Source organism: Leptonychotes weddellii, chromosome 5, assembly GCF_054177405.1.
Source record: "Leptonychotes weddellii isolate Sample4059 chromosome 5, ASM5417740v2, whole genome shotgun sequence".
In the NCBI taxonomy this organism is placed as follows: Eukaryota; Metazoa; Chordata; class Mammalia; order Carnivora; family Phocidae; genus Leptonychotes; species Leptonychotes weddellii.
This window is the reverse complement of record NC_138373.1, coordinates 83,911,048-83,926,528: the sequence shown is the minus strand read 5'-3', so window position 1 is coordinate 83,926,528 and position 15,481 is coordinate 83,911,048. Positions and strand designations below refer to the sequence as shown.

Below are 15,481 nucleotides of genomic sequence, written 5' to 3'. Positions count from 1 at the left end.
GCAGGAAGCCTGACTTGTAGTAGATACAGTATGAGTTTCCTTTCTCCTTTTTAATTTGTCCACTTGACAAGCATCAACTTCTAACAGGTTGCTTTAGCTTGGAGTGAATAGGGAACATCTTTCCAGAGCCCTAGAAGGTGTGGCTGTATGAAAGTCTGGAGTTCTCCCTGGAACTTCCTTCTGCTTCCATTTCTGTTGTTCCCCGAATTTCCTTAGATTGGAAGAGTGAAAAAAATACTTAATCATTCTAAAATGAATTAATAAACAACATTATTGCAACAAACATTTTACAATGATTGGGAAGGTTGTGTGTTGTCATTTGTGGTTTATATATGATATATATATTGTTTGTGAAACAGTTGTATGGTTTCTCAGAAATCATAAAGCAGTCATTGGAAATTAGAAATGTTAGATTATGCCTACTTTTGACTTTTTAAATTTTTAATGGGTTTGTTTTTGATCATAATTTTTTTTTTTTTTTCCAAATTGTTAGGTTGTCTGGTTAAAGAGATTTTTTTCCTTGGGATTTTTTTGTGATTATATTTGAGTTATATTTGTCAGATAGTAGGAAAATGTCACCCATACCTAACCATTTATTTTTATGTTGTATCACAAAGAATAAGCTCTCAGATAATAGTGGTTTTTGTCAGGTGGGACACCCACAAACATATGAATTGATGCAATCCAGTGACTACTTGTGTAAGTCTTTTCTCTCATACGAAAGTGTATGGTTCTTATTTCATGGTCATTTTTAATTCTTAGTAGTCATAGTGGTACTCTCATAACCTACTGTGGAAGTTGTGTAGTTTGTACATAAGTACTGTATATGAAAAATATGTTTTTGAAAAAATGCATAGAATTTTAAAGAATGCTTCAATTTTTTTCTTGATGTATTCATATAGGCTAGAAGAAAATTTGCCTGCAGGCTGTGGATTTTGCCACATACCATATGATGAACTGAATATGCCATTTCCAGCTCATCTCACATACTGCTATAACTGCAGAAAACAAAAAGTTCCTGATGTTCTCTTTACAACTATAGACCTCCCTATAGATGCAACAGTTATTGGAAAAGGTTGTCTTATTCAAGCAAGGTATATTTGTGCAAATAGTATTTGGAGTCTTCAAAAGAGTTATGGGATATGACGTCAGATAGACCTGTTTCAAATGTCAGCTGTACTGTTTCCTATCTGTGTGATCCTGGGCAGGCTGGGCAATGCTATCCAAATCTTGTATTTAATCACATAGAAAATTGAGAGGAAGAATACACTCTTTATAAAACTCAAATAAGTTCATATGCAAAAGCAGTTTTAGGGGCGCCTGGGTGGCTCAGTCGCTAAACGTCTGCCTTCAGCTCAGGTCATGGTCCCAGGGTCCTGGGATCGAGCCCCGCATCGGGTTCCCTGCTTGGCGGGAAGCCTGCTTCTCCCTCCTCCACTCCCCCTGCTTGTGTTCCCTCTGTCGCTGTGTCTCTCTCTGTCAAATAAATAAATAAAATCTTTAAAAAAAAAAAAAAGGCAGTTTTAAACATTTAAATTCTGTACAGATGTTTATTATTATGAAGATTACTGATTAACCTGTTGTGGGATAGTAATGTGGCTCTGTTTTAAGGACATTAAATATGTAATACATTTTAGAAATTATTTTTTTTTCTTTTAAAGAATAATGCCATGTAGTGTTTCTTTTACTACTTCATTTAGCTGTTAACAGTTCCTTTTAGAATGTACTGGAGTAGGAAATGATGAATTATGGTTGGCATACAGGAAGCAGCCATAACTGTCTAGGTCACTAACAACTGCCAGGTTACCAAATCCATTGAGCGGTTCTGTCCTCATCTTACTTGACATCTCAGCAGTATCATACAGTTGATCATTTTCTCCTTCATATTTCTTTGACTTCATAGTGCCCCCTGCCACCACCACCCCAGGTTTTTCCTACCTTTATGTATAATCCTTAGTCTCCTTGTTGATTCCTCCTCCTTTTCTTTTTTTAAGATTTTTTATTTATTTGATAGAGACACAGTGAGAGAGGGAACACAAGCAGGGGGAGTGGGAGAGGGAGAAGCAGGCTTCCCACGGAGCAGCGAGCCTGATGCGGGGCTCCATCCCAGGACCCTGGGATCATGACCTGAGCCGAAGGCAGACGCTTAACGACTGAGCCACCCACGCACCCCTCCTCCTCCTCTTCTTGATCCTAGAAGGGCCACGGGTCTGGACCCTCTTCTCAAAGCCCCAGTTGAACTCATCAATTCCTGTAGGTCTGTGTGCTTTCCATATGTCTTTGACACCCAGATTTATAACTCTAGTGCAGAACTTTCTTCTGAGCTTCAGACTCATATACTTTTGTACCCTATTTTGAAGTCTTGTAGGCTCACATACTTTGTTCTGAATTGAACGGCTGATTTTCTCCACTTCTTTCATATTAGCCTTCCTTATTTTATTTTATTTTTATTTTATTTCATTATTTATTTATTAAAGATTTTATTTATTTATTTGTCAGAGAGAGCACAAGCTGGCTCCCTGCTGAGCAAGGAGCCTGATGTGGGACTCAATCCCAGGACCCTGGGATCATGACCCGAGTTGAAGGCATACTCTTTTTTTTTTAAATATTTATTTATTTGACAGAGAGACAGCGAGAAAGGGAACATAAGCAGGGGGAGTGGGAGAGGGAGAAGCAGGCTTCCCGCAGAGCAGGGAGCCCGATGCAGGGGTCGATCCCAGGATCCTGGGATCATGACCTGAGCCACCCAGGGGCCCCGAAGGCAGACTCTTAATTTACTGAACCACCCAGGCGTCCCTAGCCTTCTTTATTATGATGAATGATCTCTTTGCTCTGTCCAGTTCTTCATGCCAAGTATGGTATTCTTTGACACTGTCCTCCTGCCTAACCTCCCTGCATCAGAGTTATCTTACAAAGTCATGTTCAGTTTTATTTTTGAATGTATTTCTGATCTATTTACTTTTGCTTTCATTTCCTCTTACATCTTAGACCTTCTATTTGGGATTGTCTTTATTTTGCTAATACCCTTTAGTATTTATTTTGGTGGGTCTGCTGGTGGTGAACTGTCTATTTTTGCTTGTCTGGAAATATTTACTTACCTTGAAAAGATATTTTGGGCTGCCACATTTATTTTCTTATAGCACATTGAAGATACCTCTCCATTGCCTTCTGGCTTTCATTGCTACTGTTGAGAAATAACCTATTAGATTAACTTTTATTCCTTTGAAGATAACCTTCTCCCCACCCCCCACCCAGGTTTGTGAGTTATTCTATTTGTCTTTGGTTTTCTGCAGTTTCCCTATGAAATGTTAGGTATGGAATTCTTTTATCCTAATTGTTGTATATTGGATTTCTTGAATCTGTAGATTCTTTCATGTGCTTTAGAAAATTTTTAGATATTAGTTCTTCTATGTTTCATCTCTTTTCTTGATACTGTAATTAAAAATGTTAGACTTTCTCACTGCCTCCTCTATGTTATTCTCTTTTCTGTATTTTCTGTCTTTTTGTCTATGTCATATTTTGGATACTTCCTTTTTTTTAATATTTTATTTATTTATTTGACAGAGAGAGAGAGAGCACATGCAGGGGGAATGGCAGGCAGAGGGAGAGGGAGAAGCAGGTTTCCTGCTGAGCGGGGAGCCCAACGTGGGGCTCGATCCCAGGACCCTGGGATCATGACCTGAGCCGAAGGCAGATGCTTAACTGACTGAGCCACCCAGGCACCTCTGGATATTTTCTTATCTATCTTTCAGTTCTTTAATTCTCTCTTCAGCTGTCTCTCACATTCTAGTAAGCCCAATAATTGGGGTTTTAAATTTTTCATAATCTATTTTTATTTCTATAAGTTTTATTTTGTTCTTTTCAAATCTAATATGTTATAGCCTGTGACTGATTCTTTAATGGATAGTTGTTTTTTTTTTATTCATTTGAGACAGAGATAGAGAGAGCATGAGCAGTGGGAGAGGCAGAGGGAGAGGGAGAAGCAGACTCCCCGCTGAGCCAGGAGCCCAATGTGGGGCTCGATCCCAGGACCCTGGCATCATGACCTGAGCCGAAGGCAGATGCTTAACCATCTAAGCCACGCAGGCGCCCCATGGATAGTTTTAATATCTGAAATTTTTTGTATTCTGTTATTTCTGTTCATTATTATTCATTGTGTTTTGTTTCCTTAGACTGTGATTGGCTCACAGGAAGTTGCAAAAGTGGTACAAAGAATCCCATTTACTCTTCACCCAGTTTCCCTCATTGGTGACATCTTATACAGCTATGTAGAGTATCAACTAGAAAATTAACATTGGTGTAATACTGTTTACTATACACCTTGCTCAGTGTTTATACTTTTTTAAACTTGTATTCATTTATGTATTTGTGTGTATATGTATAGTTCTGTGCAAACTTTATCCCACCAGTAGATTTGTGTAACCACCACCATAGTTAAGACACAGAACTGTGTTCCATTACCACAAAAGAATCTCCTTGTGCTGTCTCCTTATGTTTATATTCTCCACTAACCCCTTGCCCTGGTCCTGTGATGCTTTTAAGAAGATTCTTAAAAATATATAAATTTATCCAGTTTTTTGTTTGTTTGTTTGTTTTAGGTAGGAAGGAGTAAGTGTCCATCAGCAGTTTTCAGAGTGTCATCCCTAGACCAATAACATCACCATCCTTGAAAGAACTTATAGAAATGCAGATTCTCAGGCTCTACTCCAGACCTATTGAATCAGAAACTCCTGGGATGGGTCCTAGTAATTGTTCTTTAATGAGCTCTCAAGCTAAAGATTGATAACTACTAACCTAAATACCCTGGTTTGTCAGTTTTGGGATCTTTCCTTCATCTTTACTGCTACCTTTTTAGTCTAAGCTCTCATTGTCACATGTATTGCTTTTTGCAACCATCTCCTTATCAGTTATGTCATCCTTATCCCATGCTCTGTATAGCAATATAAATGATATCTTAAAACATAAATTGGATCATGTTACTACTTAAAACCTATCTGGAGTTTCTTATTGCTGGTAGAATAAAATCAAACTCCTTACCATGACCTGTAAGCCCCTAACATGATCATGCCTTGCTTAACTGCACCCCCATCCGTACTACTCTCACCCTTCACTTTAGCGTAGTGGTCTCCTTTTGGTTCTGCTAATATGCCAGCCCCATTCTGTAATTGTCTTTCTCCAGCTCTCTTGGTTCCATCTTGTTTTTAAGATCCCAGGTCAGGCATCATCTCTCCTGTGAGGCCTTCTCTCTATTTATTCCCACTCACTTCACCTGGTTCATTTTCTTCAGACAAGTTGTTACCTTGTTTCTTTGTTTATCCCTCCACCCTCCACTGGAATATAACCATGAGAATAGGGACTCTGTGTTTTGTTTGTTGATTAGTGCTTACCACCTGGAACAGTGCCTGGCACCTGGTAGATACTCAGGAAAGTTTTGTGTTCTTTTAATGAGTAAATTAACTTTTTTCCTTTGCTATCCAGTCATCATATGATCACATGGAGATATGAAACCTAAAATTTTAAATTATATTCTCTAACAATTTTAATTGGTATTTTTTTCATTTCTGGAGATTTTGAGATTTTTCTTTTTCATTTATTAAAATAGGACTTTTAGCAAAGGCATACACAATGAAAACAATGGCAGAAAAGATTATTGATATAACTTAATAAGCCCATTTGAAACAAATAAATGTTTTATTAGGTACACTTATAGAAAGTTTTAAAAATTGGACATTTCTTAAGATGGTACAAAGAATACTGTCTAGTGGCTAACTTATTTTCCTTAACAGGTTGTGTCGCTTAAAAAAGAAAGCACAGGCAGAAGCAAATGCCACAGCTATCAGTAATCTGTTGCCATTTATGGAATATGAAGTGCATACTCAGCTAATGAATAAACTAAAACTCAAAGGAATGAATGCTTTATTTGGACTGAGAATTCAGATCACAGTGGGTGAAAATATGTTGATGGGCTTAGCGGTAAGTTTAGATGTTTTGGTTTTGTTTTGTGATTCCTGTAGTTGTAATAGATTCTGTTTTGTGTGATTCAAAGAGTCTTTTAAAAGAACTTATTTAAAGAAACTGGCATTAAGATCTTTAAGGGTTGGGGACATTATAAGAAATAAAAAAATCTGGTGATAGGCTTTTAAATATTTTATTTTTACAATTATTTATGAATTATTTAAAATTCAACTAATAAAATTATATAGAATTTATTTATATTTATATTATTATATTTTTATATTCTGACCATAATCTCAATAGTCAGATTTCTAAAAATTATCATATGTAGCTTGTTTAGTAAGTTGGTCATCATTGTTCTGGACTTTATAATTTTTTATGCATTGCTAAAACAGGTTTTCTCCTCAGCACTGTTGACATCTGGGACTGGAAAACTCTTCATTGTAGGGGGCCGTCTTGTTCATTGTAGAATGTTTAGCAGCCACCCTGGCCTATGCCCACTAGATGCTATAATGGCTTCCCTTCAGTGTGACAAGCAAAAATGTTTCCATACATTACCAGATGTCCCTTAGGGTGCAGAATCACTCCTGAGGGGGAGGACCACTATGCTAAAATGATCTTTAGTTGTATGGAGAAAATAAAGCAATACATATGAAACACTGCCTACTGCTGGATAGAGAATTAAGTTTCACCATAAATGTGCACCTGTGGTCAACAGTGGAATGTGCAATTAAGTATGTGTTTCTTTTCTTTTCTTTCTTTTTTTTTTTTAAAGTATGTTTTTCTTAAGTGTTGATAAATTGTGAGGCAGTGGAGGGGTGCTGGGTGGCTCAGTGGGTTAAGCGTCCGACTCTTGATCTTGGCTCAGGTCTTGATGTCAGCAGGGTTGTGAGTTTGAGCCAGCACTGGGCTCTATCCTGGGCGTGGAGCCTACTTAAAAAAATAGAAGAAGAAATATTGTGAGGGAGTGGAAAGCTCTTTATCTCAGCCTTATGTTCACCTTGGCTTCTATAGTAGAAAAGAAGTTCTGACTAGAAAGTTGTCAGTGGGGAAACAAGAGTTGTCTTTATAAGTCATCTGAGACCCAGAGAACTAGGTGCTTGCAAAATACATATTGACCAGGTAGAAACTGATTAACAGTATTTATGGAAATCCTCTCCTATTTTAGACACTTTGCTAGCTAGAATCTTTATCTGTGACACTGGCACTTTTCAAATTGGAATTCTCTGCCATCTTTCTGAGATGCATAAAAATTTAAAGAAATTTATAGAACTTGGATTTTTTTTTCTCCGTGTGAGTTTGTAGATAAAATGCTAAACTATTTCCTGTTCATACATTTACAAATATGTATATTTCTGTAGGTAGGGGATAATTGTGTGGTGATGATAAACAAATCAAGTAATCACAATTTTTTAACAAGAGAAATTTGCAATGATTAATGAAAGTAATCTGATTTATATTAAAATGTTTGATATCTAGATTAACTTGTGAAGAAAGTGTTCATTATAATTCATTCATTTAAAACTCGCATGCTTAGCAATTATTACAAATGTATAATTTGGGCTTAATACAAAACTGTAGTTATTGGTGGGTGTCTGTGAGAACTAAGAGCTTGATTCAGATTCAAAGATTTAAAAAGCATTGTGCCAACTGTATCAAATACTTCTGATGGTTGAGCCCCAGGAAACTGTTTTTTCAATGCAATTTATTTTTTACAATCATAAGGTAAAAATTTAAAAGTGCTGTTGGGTATGCAGTGAAAAGTAAATCCTTCTTTCATTGCTGATCCACCTACCTACCCAGGATTCTTGCCAGAAGCAACCAATTCCTGTTACCAGTTACGTGTTTCTGTGCTCTTTCAACATATGTCCAGTACGTGTACTGATGCTAATTATCTTTTTCCTGTAAGGCAAAGACAGCTTTCCTAAATATGAAAACTTAAGGACTATTATTCTTTAGCTATTTTTTCTGATTATTTCCCCCATTATTTTTACAAGTCGGCCACAGGTGTCTATTTAGCAGCTTTACCAACGCCTGGTGGCATTCAGATTGCTGGGAAGACTCCTAATGATGGCTCCTACGAACAGCATATATCGCATATGCAAAAGAAGATAAATGACACAATTGCTAAAAATAAAGAATTATATGAAATCAATCCTCCAGTAAGTAAAATAAATCTACATTGTGAATATGTAAGTTACTGTCTAGGGGTTAGTTTATTTTGGGGTTATCTTATTTTGGACATAAAATACTTCTTTTTCACTGTTGAAAATTGTTCTCCTCATTACTCATTCTTTTCACCTCCCTTTACAATCATGATCAAATGTCTCCTTTTAGGGAGCTGACTCTGACTACCTTATTTGAAAATTGTATTATCCCATCAATTTTTGATACTCCCTATCCCCCTTCTGTGTTTTATTGTTTTTTGTTTCTCTTATCTGTGTGTATGTGTGTGTGTGTAAGCACAAAGAAATATGTTTTTGATTTTTGTAATTGCTTGTTACTCCTAGTGGAATGAAGCTCCCCTAGGGTTGTATTCCTGAGGCCCAGAACAGTTCTTCCTAGTAGTAGCCTCTTGATAAATATTGCTGAATGATTAAATAAATGTTTAAATGTTCATTTTTAGTAAAAGATTGCTTTTCTATATGATTAAAATGTGAAAGAATACACCATTTTTCAGTTTCAGCTTCTTTCTTGGGATTTCCCTACCAGTCACTTCCATAGTCAATCTTTGATACCAAATTTATAGTAGGTATCACAGTGTTGGGGTGCCTTATAGCCAGAGTCTGAATTGAAGGAAAGAAGTGTTGGAGTTAGAATGAATCTATTTGTTTTTTATGAGTCTCTGATAATGAAATACTTCTGTAAAAGGAAAGTGTTTGGGTAACATTATTGTTATTATTTGATTTCATACACATTTTGGTTGGTTGTCTGGGACAGTACCTCTGCATTCTGCCTTCAGACTTACAGCTTTGTAGCAGAGTTAAGCTGAGAGGAATTTTAAAGATGTGACAGAGCTACACTCTTAAGTGTGGTAGACAGTGGTCACATGTGGCTATAGGGCACTTGGTATGTGTCTGGTCTGAATTGAGAGGTGCTATCAGTATAAAATACACAACTAGATTTTGAAGACTTAGTATGAAAAAGAATGTAAATTATCTCGAGTATTTTTAATTTTGATTGCATGTTGAAAATGTAATCTTTTGGATACAGTGAATTAAATAAAATATTTTATTAACATTGATTTTGTTTCTTTTTGATTTTATTACCTGTGGGGCTAACTTTATATTTCTATTGAACAGTGCTGATATAGAGCTTCTTTAAATTCACTAAGAAAGTTGGTGTGTTAATATATTAATGCTTAAATAGCTATTGTAAAAGCTTTCCACACAACACTACTGACTACTTGTTTGCAGTACATGATTTTTCTTTTATAATTATGTTTTGATATTTGAACATTTACAAATTGCATTTATGCCTGTTGGGGAGAATGATTTGCAAAGCTTTATGTTAGGGCTCCATGATACAAGCTGAACTCTCTTGCTTACCAGTATTTATCAACTGTGTACTTCTGTGCTGACCTCTGCAGGAAGAATTGACCCTCTCCTTCATTATATTCCTATTGTATCTGTATGTGCTTCTGTCATCGGGCCTGTTCCATATTATTGCACTTAGTTTTTACATGTCTGTCTGTCTTTAATATGAGCCTTTTAAAGTCAGACATATTTAGAGAATGTGAATTAAATTCATCTATTCAATAAATATTTATCGAACTTCTGTTTTACTAGTACATTTTAGAGGAGGGAATAAATCTGTTATGATTTCAGCATATCTGGATTTCTTGTGTTGAATATGACTGTATTTCCACAAAAAGACTAATCGATTCATGAATTTTCTAATATGTCTCTCCTTATTTCAGATACTGAATGCATTATCTCTTTCAGCATAACATCTCAGAATTTGTTTGACAAAGTCATTGTAGTAGGCCACTACACATACTACAGTTTTGTCTTTTCTGTTTCTAAAACAATGTATGCCCACCCTGAACATGTGGATTAGTGTGTTTCTTCTCTTAGGAAGGTAGCTCCAGCTGAAGTGAATGTACTCGTTTGATTTTTTTCTCAACACTGAAAAATCTTTCTAATGTGGAGTAGTACCACTTAAATGGAGATAATTCAGTCAACCAAAGGTATCAAAAGGTGTAAAACTTTTAGAATAATAAATGGTACCAGTGGTGAAACTTTGTTAAGAATCTAAGATATATTAAATAACAGATAGTTGCTTTTATTAGGTCCATAATATAATGAACAGAAGCATAACCAAATTTTAAACTACTAAAAAATTATAAAAAGAAAGGTGTTATCTAGTGGGAAGAACATTGCACTGGATAGGTTTGTCACTTAAACTAGTTTTCAAGCCCAGGCAAACTGCTTTACCTCTGAACTGTAGCTCTTTCTCATTTTGTAGTCATTATAATAGGCACCCTGTCAGAATTATACAGGGCAAGTTAATTTGGGGTACAAATAAGAGAAATAAATGTGAAATTACTTTATAGATCGCTGTTATGAAATTGTGGTAGTCTTATGTAAGGTATGCACTAGCAATGAACATTTAAAACTGCATTTTTGAAAAAAATTTTCTTATATTCCTTGTTTTTTAAAAAACATAGCTCTGTTATCCCAACAATAGGCTATGCATTTTGCATTTGTGCTCACATATTCACATTCTGATAATCCTGTAGCCAACAGATATTTAGAATCTCTGGTTGGCTCTGATCTTTGGCTGTGTAGTAGGTGAAAGCTTACAGACCCATATAGGGTGGCACCATACACTGACCTCAAAAAGATCATTGTTGTAGCTACCAAAGTTTATTTAGCTTAATAATTTGCACAGCAAATACCTGCGTAATAGATGTATTATGTATACATGCACACATTTATCATATTCCTCATTTTATTATGTGGAGCTTTGAAAAACTACCACTGGATAAGAAAAGATATAAAAGTTTAGAATCCTTTTCGGAGACTACATTTTTAATTATTTCAGGGCTGGGGTACCTGGGTGGCTCAGTCGTTAAGCGTCTGCCTTTGGCTCAGGCCATGGTCCCAGGGTCCTGGGATCGAGCCCCACATTGGGCTCCCTGTTCCACGGGAAGCCTGCTTCTCCCTCTCCCTCTCCCCCTGCTTGTGTTCCCTCTCTCACTGTCTCTCTCTCTCTGTCAAATAAATAAAATATTAAAAAAAAAATAATTGGGGCGCCTGGGTGGCTCAGTCAGTTAAGCATCTGCCTTCAGCTCAGGTCATGATCCCAGGGTCCTGGGATCGAGCCCCGCATCAGGCTCCTTGCTCGGCGGGGAGCCTGCTTCTCCCTCTCTGTCTGCGTGTCACTCCCCCCTGCTTGTGCTCTCTCACTCTCTCTGTCAAATAAATAAATCTTTAAAAAAATAATAAAAAAATAATTATTTCTGGGCTGTTCGGTCTTTTAAATGCTGAGTAGAAAATACCTTCTGAGCTGGAAGGGCTGCCAATTCCCTACTCGTTGTGGTGTCTGCTCATTACACTAGAGGTCAGTATTGCCTTGCCATCTGTGGCAGTCCTATACGTTAATGGATTAGTCTATCAAGGCTGCTATTATTGGTAAGAGGAAATATCCATGTACTCTATAAAAGGCTAATTAGTTATAAAAGTTATAATTAAATATAGGCTGTGAATATATTTTACAGACTTTTTCTCTACAGATATTTATTAATATAAAAATTTAAAACCAAACTGAAGTGTACAAGTATTGAATCATGTTGTATATCTGAAATTAATATAATATTATATGTCCATTATACTTTAGTAAAAGGAAAAAAAGACTGCAGTTTACAAAATAACCCCCAAACTGAAAAAGACAGTCTTATATGATATAAAGCAATTGTATTTCTTTTAGGATATATCTGAAGAGATTATAGGATCACCCATCCCAGAACCTAGGCAACGCTCAAGACTTTTAAGATCTCAGTCAGAAAGCTCTGATGAAGTTACAGAATTGGACCTTTCACATGGGAAAAAAGATGCTTTTGTTTTGGAGGTATTATTGCATTAGAGTAATTTCTTAAAGTTTTTGGAAGATAAGATTTTCATTGTTACAATCAGATCCTAAATTGATGTGGTGTGATTTTGTATTATTACAACTGCTATAAATATATAAAAATTTTATTATAGAAATTACAACAAATTTGAAAATACTAGAAGCTGGTATTATATTTTTTTGATCAACACCAGGTACAATAATGCAGGTAGTTCTGGAAAAATTAATGTATGGGTTGAAATAAAATTAAAATAATGCTAAGCTTAAAAATAATGCTAAATTCTTAGAGCTATTTTTGTAAACTTTAATGAATTTAATTAAATTAAAATGCTGTTCTTTGACTTCCTATGTCTACTTGCTTCATGTGTTATAACATGTTAGTATAATTGTATCCTTTTACATGTGGTATAACAGCACTACGAATTCTGAGTGTAGTGTTTTCTTACTGAATTCAGAAGGTATAGTTGAACTTCCATTATAAAAATACACTCAGAACTTTCCTGGAGAATAAATGTGGCATGGAAGATGTATGGAGCCTCCTACCTCACAAATCTGCTCCCTCTGCCCTGCCCTGTAGATAGTTAGCTTTGATGGAGATAGATTATCTTCCTTTGGTATTAAGGAAAGGAAAACAAATGAGGATACTCAGAAATGTTCTGGTAGGTTCCGGTTGAGAGAAAAAATCAGATGCCTTTATTTTAGGAAAGCAGAAAGCTCATGGTAGAATTGTATTGGGATGGGATTAGAAGTTTGAAGAATCTATAACAGTGCCCATGATCGTGATCAGGTTGTTAGCCATGGGAGATGCACAAGACTTAACTGAGATGAGAGTGTTAATTTGTAGAAAACTCAGACTGTATGGATGTGTGCCTGTTTCTCATCTTTTTCTACAGTCTGAGAATGAAAAAAAAATGGAGGTTGGTAAAAGAATATGTCAGACTGAGGAGGTAGAAGGTTCTAGGGTACTCTTTGGGGTGGTGCCACTTAAAGTGTGCTGTGACTACCTACAGCATCAGCAGCCATCTGGAATCTTGTAAGAAATGCCAATTCTGGAGCCCTTGCTTCAGACCTAGTAAATGAAAATTTCAAGGTAGGTCCCAGGAATCTGTTTAACAAACTCTCCAGTGATTCTTAGCATTCTAGAATATTATTGATCTTTATGGTCCTGGATCCTGGCTAAGCAGAGAATGAAGGTGCTTCAGATCTGGACAGAAGGCTGAGAACAGAGGCAGATTCAGTAAGAGAAGGAACAGACAGGACATTGTAGTTGGATCTGCGTGTGGAATGTTTTTGGGAATAGTGGGTTGAGGTATGGCCATGACTGTGGGTAACTAAAGTTAAAAATGGTTCTTAAAGTCTCAAGGGTAATGTGAAGGGACGCTTGAAGTGTGTGAGAGTCAGTTAGACTCCCGATGTACAGATGAATGTCAGTATATGTCTAGTTGGATATTTTCACTATTTATTATTCACAATGGAATACTGTGATACAAGAAAAATAGGATTTGGGTTTTTGTTTTTTTTTTTTTAGATGTGCCTTTAAATTTATCCCTATGTAATTCAGTTTTAAAGCAGTTTTGTATTTAAGTCAAAAGATCTTTTTTTTTTAAATTGCACTTTATTAACTTATACAAGTAGAGATGATAATTGCTTATGGTGTCTTTGTAAGCCTTTTGAAACATGTCCTCATAAAGACTTGAGAAAAGGCTCTTTTTTTTTTAACTGAATATACATTATAATGTGAAATATTAGAAGTATTTATAATGTGGAGAAATTTATAGATATTAGAACTTTTTTTCAAGTTTTGTTTTTTAATTTAGGGAAAAATGGCTCTGCCTTGACTCTGATGTTTTCTTTTTAGTAAATAATAAAAACAATGATTTTTTTAAAATTTGAAATTATACATTTAATACATAATAGTTCTAATATTTTTATTTTCAGATTGATGACACAGATGCTATGGAAGATGTACATTCTCTGCTTACTGATGTTCCTCCTCCTTCAGGTGAACAGAAAAAACTTACTTTTGAGATGAGACTAGTTTTATATATCAATATTTTAGTTCATAAATTATTATAGTACTAACTTTATTTTAAAGGCTTTATCAGTGTCACATCCTGTCATGTACTTTGCTGCTCCAAGACTAAAAACCATAGTTTAAAAATATTTATGTCAGTGGTGGGGGGTGGGAGGGATGGGGTGGCTGGGTGATAGACACTGGGGAGTGTATGTGCTATGGTGAGCGCTGTGAATTGTGTAAGACTGATGAATCAGACCTGTACCTCTGAAACAAATAATACATTATATGTTAAAAAAGAGAGAGAGAGAGAAGATAGTAGGAAGGGAAAAATGAAGGGGGGGAATTGGAGGGGGAGATGAACCATAGAGACTGTAGACTCTGAGAAACAAACTGAGGGTTCTAGCGGGGAGGGGGTTGGGAGGATGGGTTGGTCTGGTGATGGGTAATAAGGGGGGGCACGTATTGAATGGAGCACTGGGTGTTATATGCAAACAATGAACTGTGGAACACTACATCAAAAACTAATGATGTAATGTATGGTGATTAACATAACATAATAAAATAAAATTTAAAAATATATTTATGTTAGAACTTAGGTGAACTGAGGGGGCGCCTGGCTGGCTCAGTAGAGCATGTGACTCTTGATCTTGGGATTGTAATTTCGAGCCCCATGTTAGGTGTAGAGATCACTAAAAACTAAAATCTTAAAAAAAAAAGTAGGTGAACTAAATTTTTTTTTTTTTTAAAGATTTATTTTATTTATTTGAGAGAGAGCTCACCTGCACGAGCAGGAGGAGGGGCAGAGAGGGAAAAGGAGAGGATCTCAAGCAGACTTCCCACTGAGCACAGAGCCTGTGGGGCTTGATCTCCCAGGACCCTGAGATCATGACCAGAGCTGAAATCAAGAATCAGACGCTTAACTGACTTGAGCCACCCAGGTGCTCCTAGGTGAACTGATTTTTAATCCTTTTATGTTCATACATTTAAAAAAAAACCCAAACTGATAATTTGTTAAGATGGTCTAAAGCTTACTGAAGGTGTAGTGTTTTAGAAAAAAAGAATAAATAGATCTTATAGTTAGAATTCCATGTAATAAGTGAAAAATGTTATTCTTTAACATAAAAATAGATGAAATATTATCAAATAGTTTAACTATGATTTATTTTGACAGGCTTTTATAGTTGTAATACAGAAATTATGCCTGGTATAAATAACTGGACATCTGAAATACAGGTAAACCTTTCATAATTTTAAGCAAATACAACATAATGTGATTTTAGCAAGTTCCTTCTTAATATGTTTTCTCTTTGACCACCTTATTGCAACTAAAATGTTAGCCTTTTTCATACCACATTATTTATTATTACTCATTATTTGGCAGTTTTATCAACTGTTACAGTATTTAGTTAAAAATAATAAAATGACATGCTATTATAT

General features: G+C 35.8%; 1 protein-coding gene across 6 annotated transcripts in view; it reads left to right on the top strand.

Moving 5' to 3' along the window:
• The window catches only part of C2CD5 (C2 calcium dependent domain containing 5), a 98,397-nt gene that overhangs the window by 62,845 nt on the left and 20,071 nt on the right, over positions 1-15,481 (top strand). For all 6 annotated transcript variants that reach the window (XM_081821340.1, XM_081821337.1, XM_081821338.1 and 3 more), the window contains 6 exons: positions 903-1,094; positions 5,787-5,973; positions 7,953-8,117; positions 11,887-12,027; positions 13,966-14,029; positions 15,216-15,277. In XM_081821340.1, the coding sequence (XP_081677466.1) occupies positions 903-1,094; positions 5,787-5,973; positions 7,953-8,117; positions 11,887-12,027; positions 13,966-14,029; positions 15,216-15,277 (811 nt within the window). The remainder of the gene's footprint in view (positions 1-902; positions 1,095-5,786; positions 5,974-7,952; positions 8,118-11,886; positions 12,028-13,965; positions 14,030-15,215; positions 15,278-15,481) is intronic.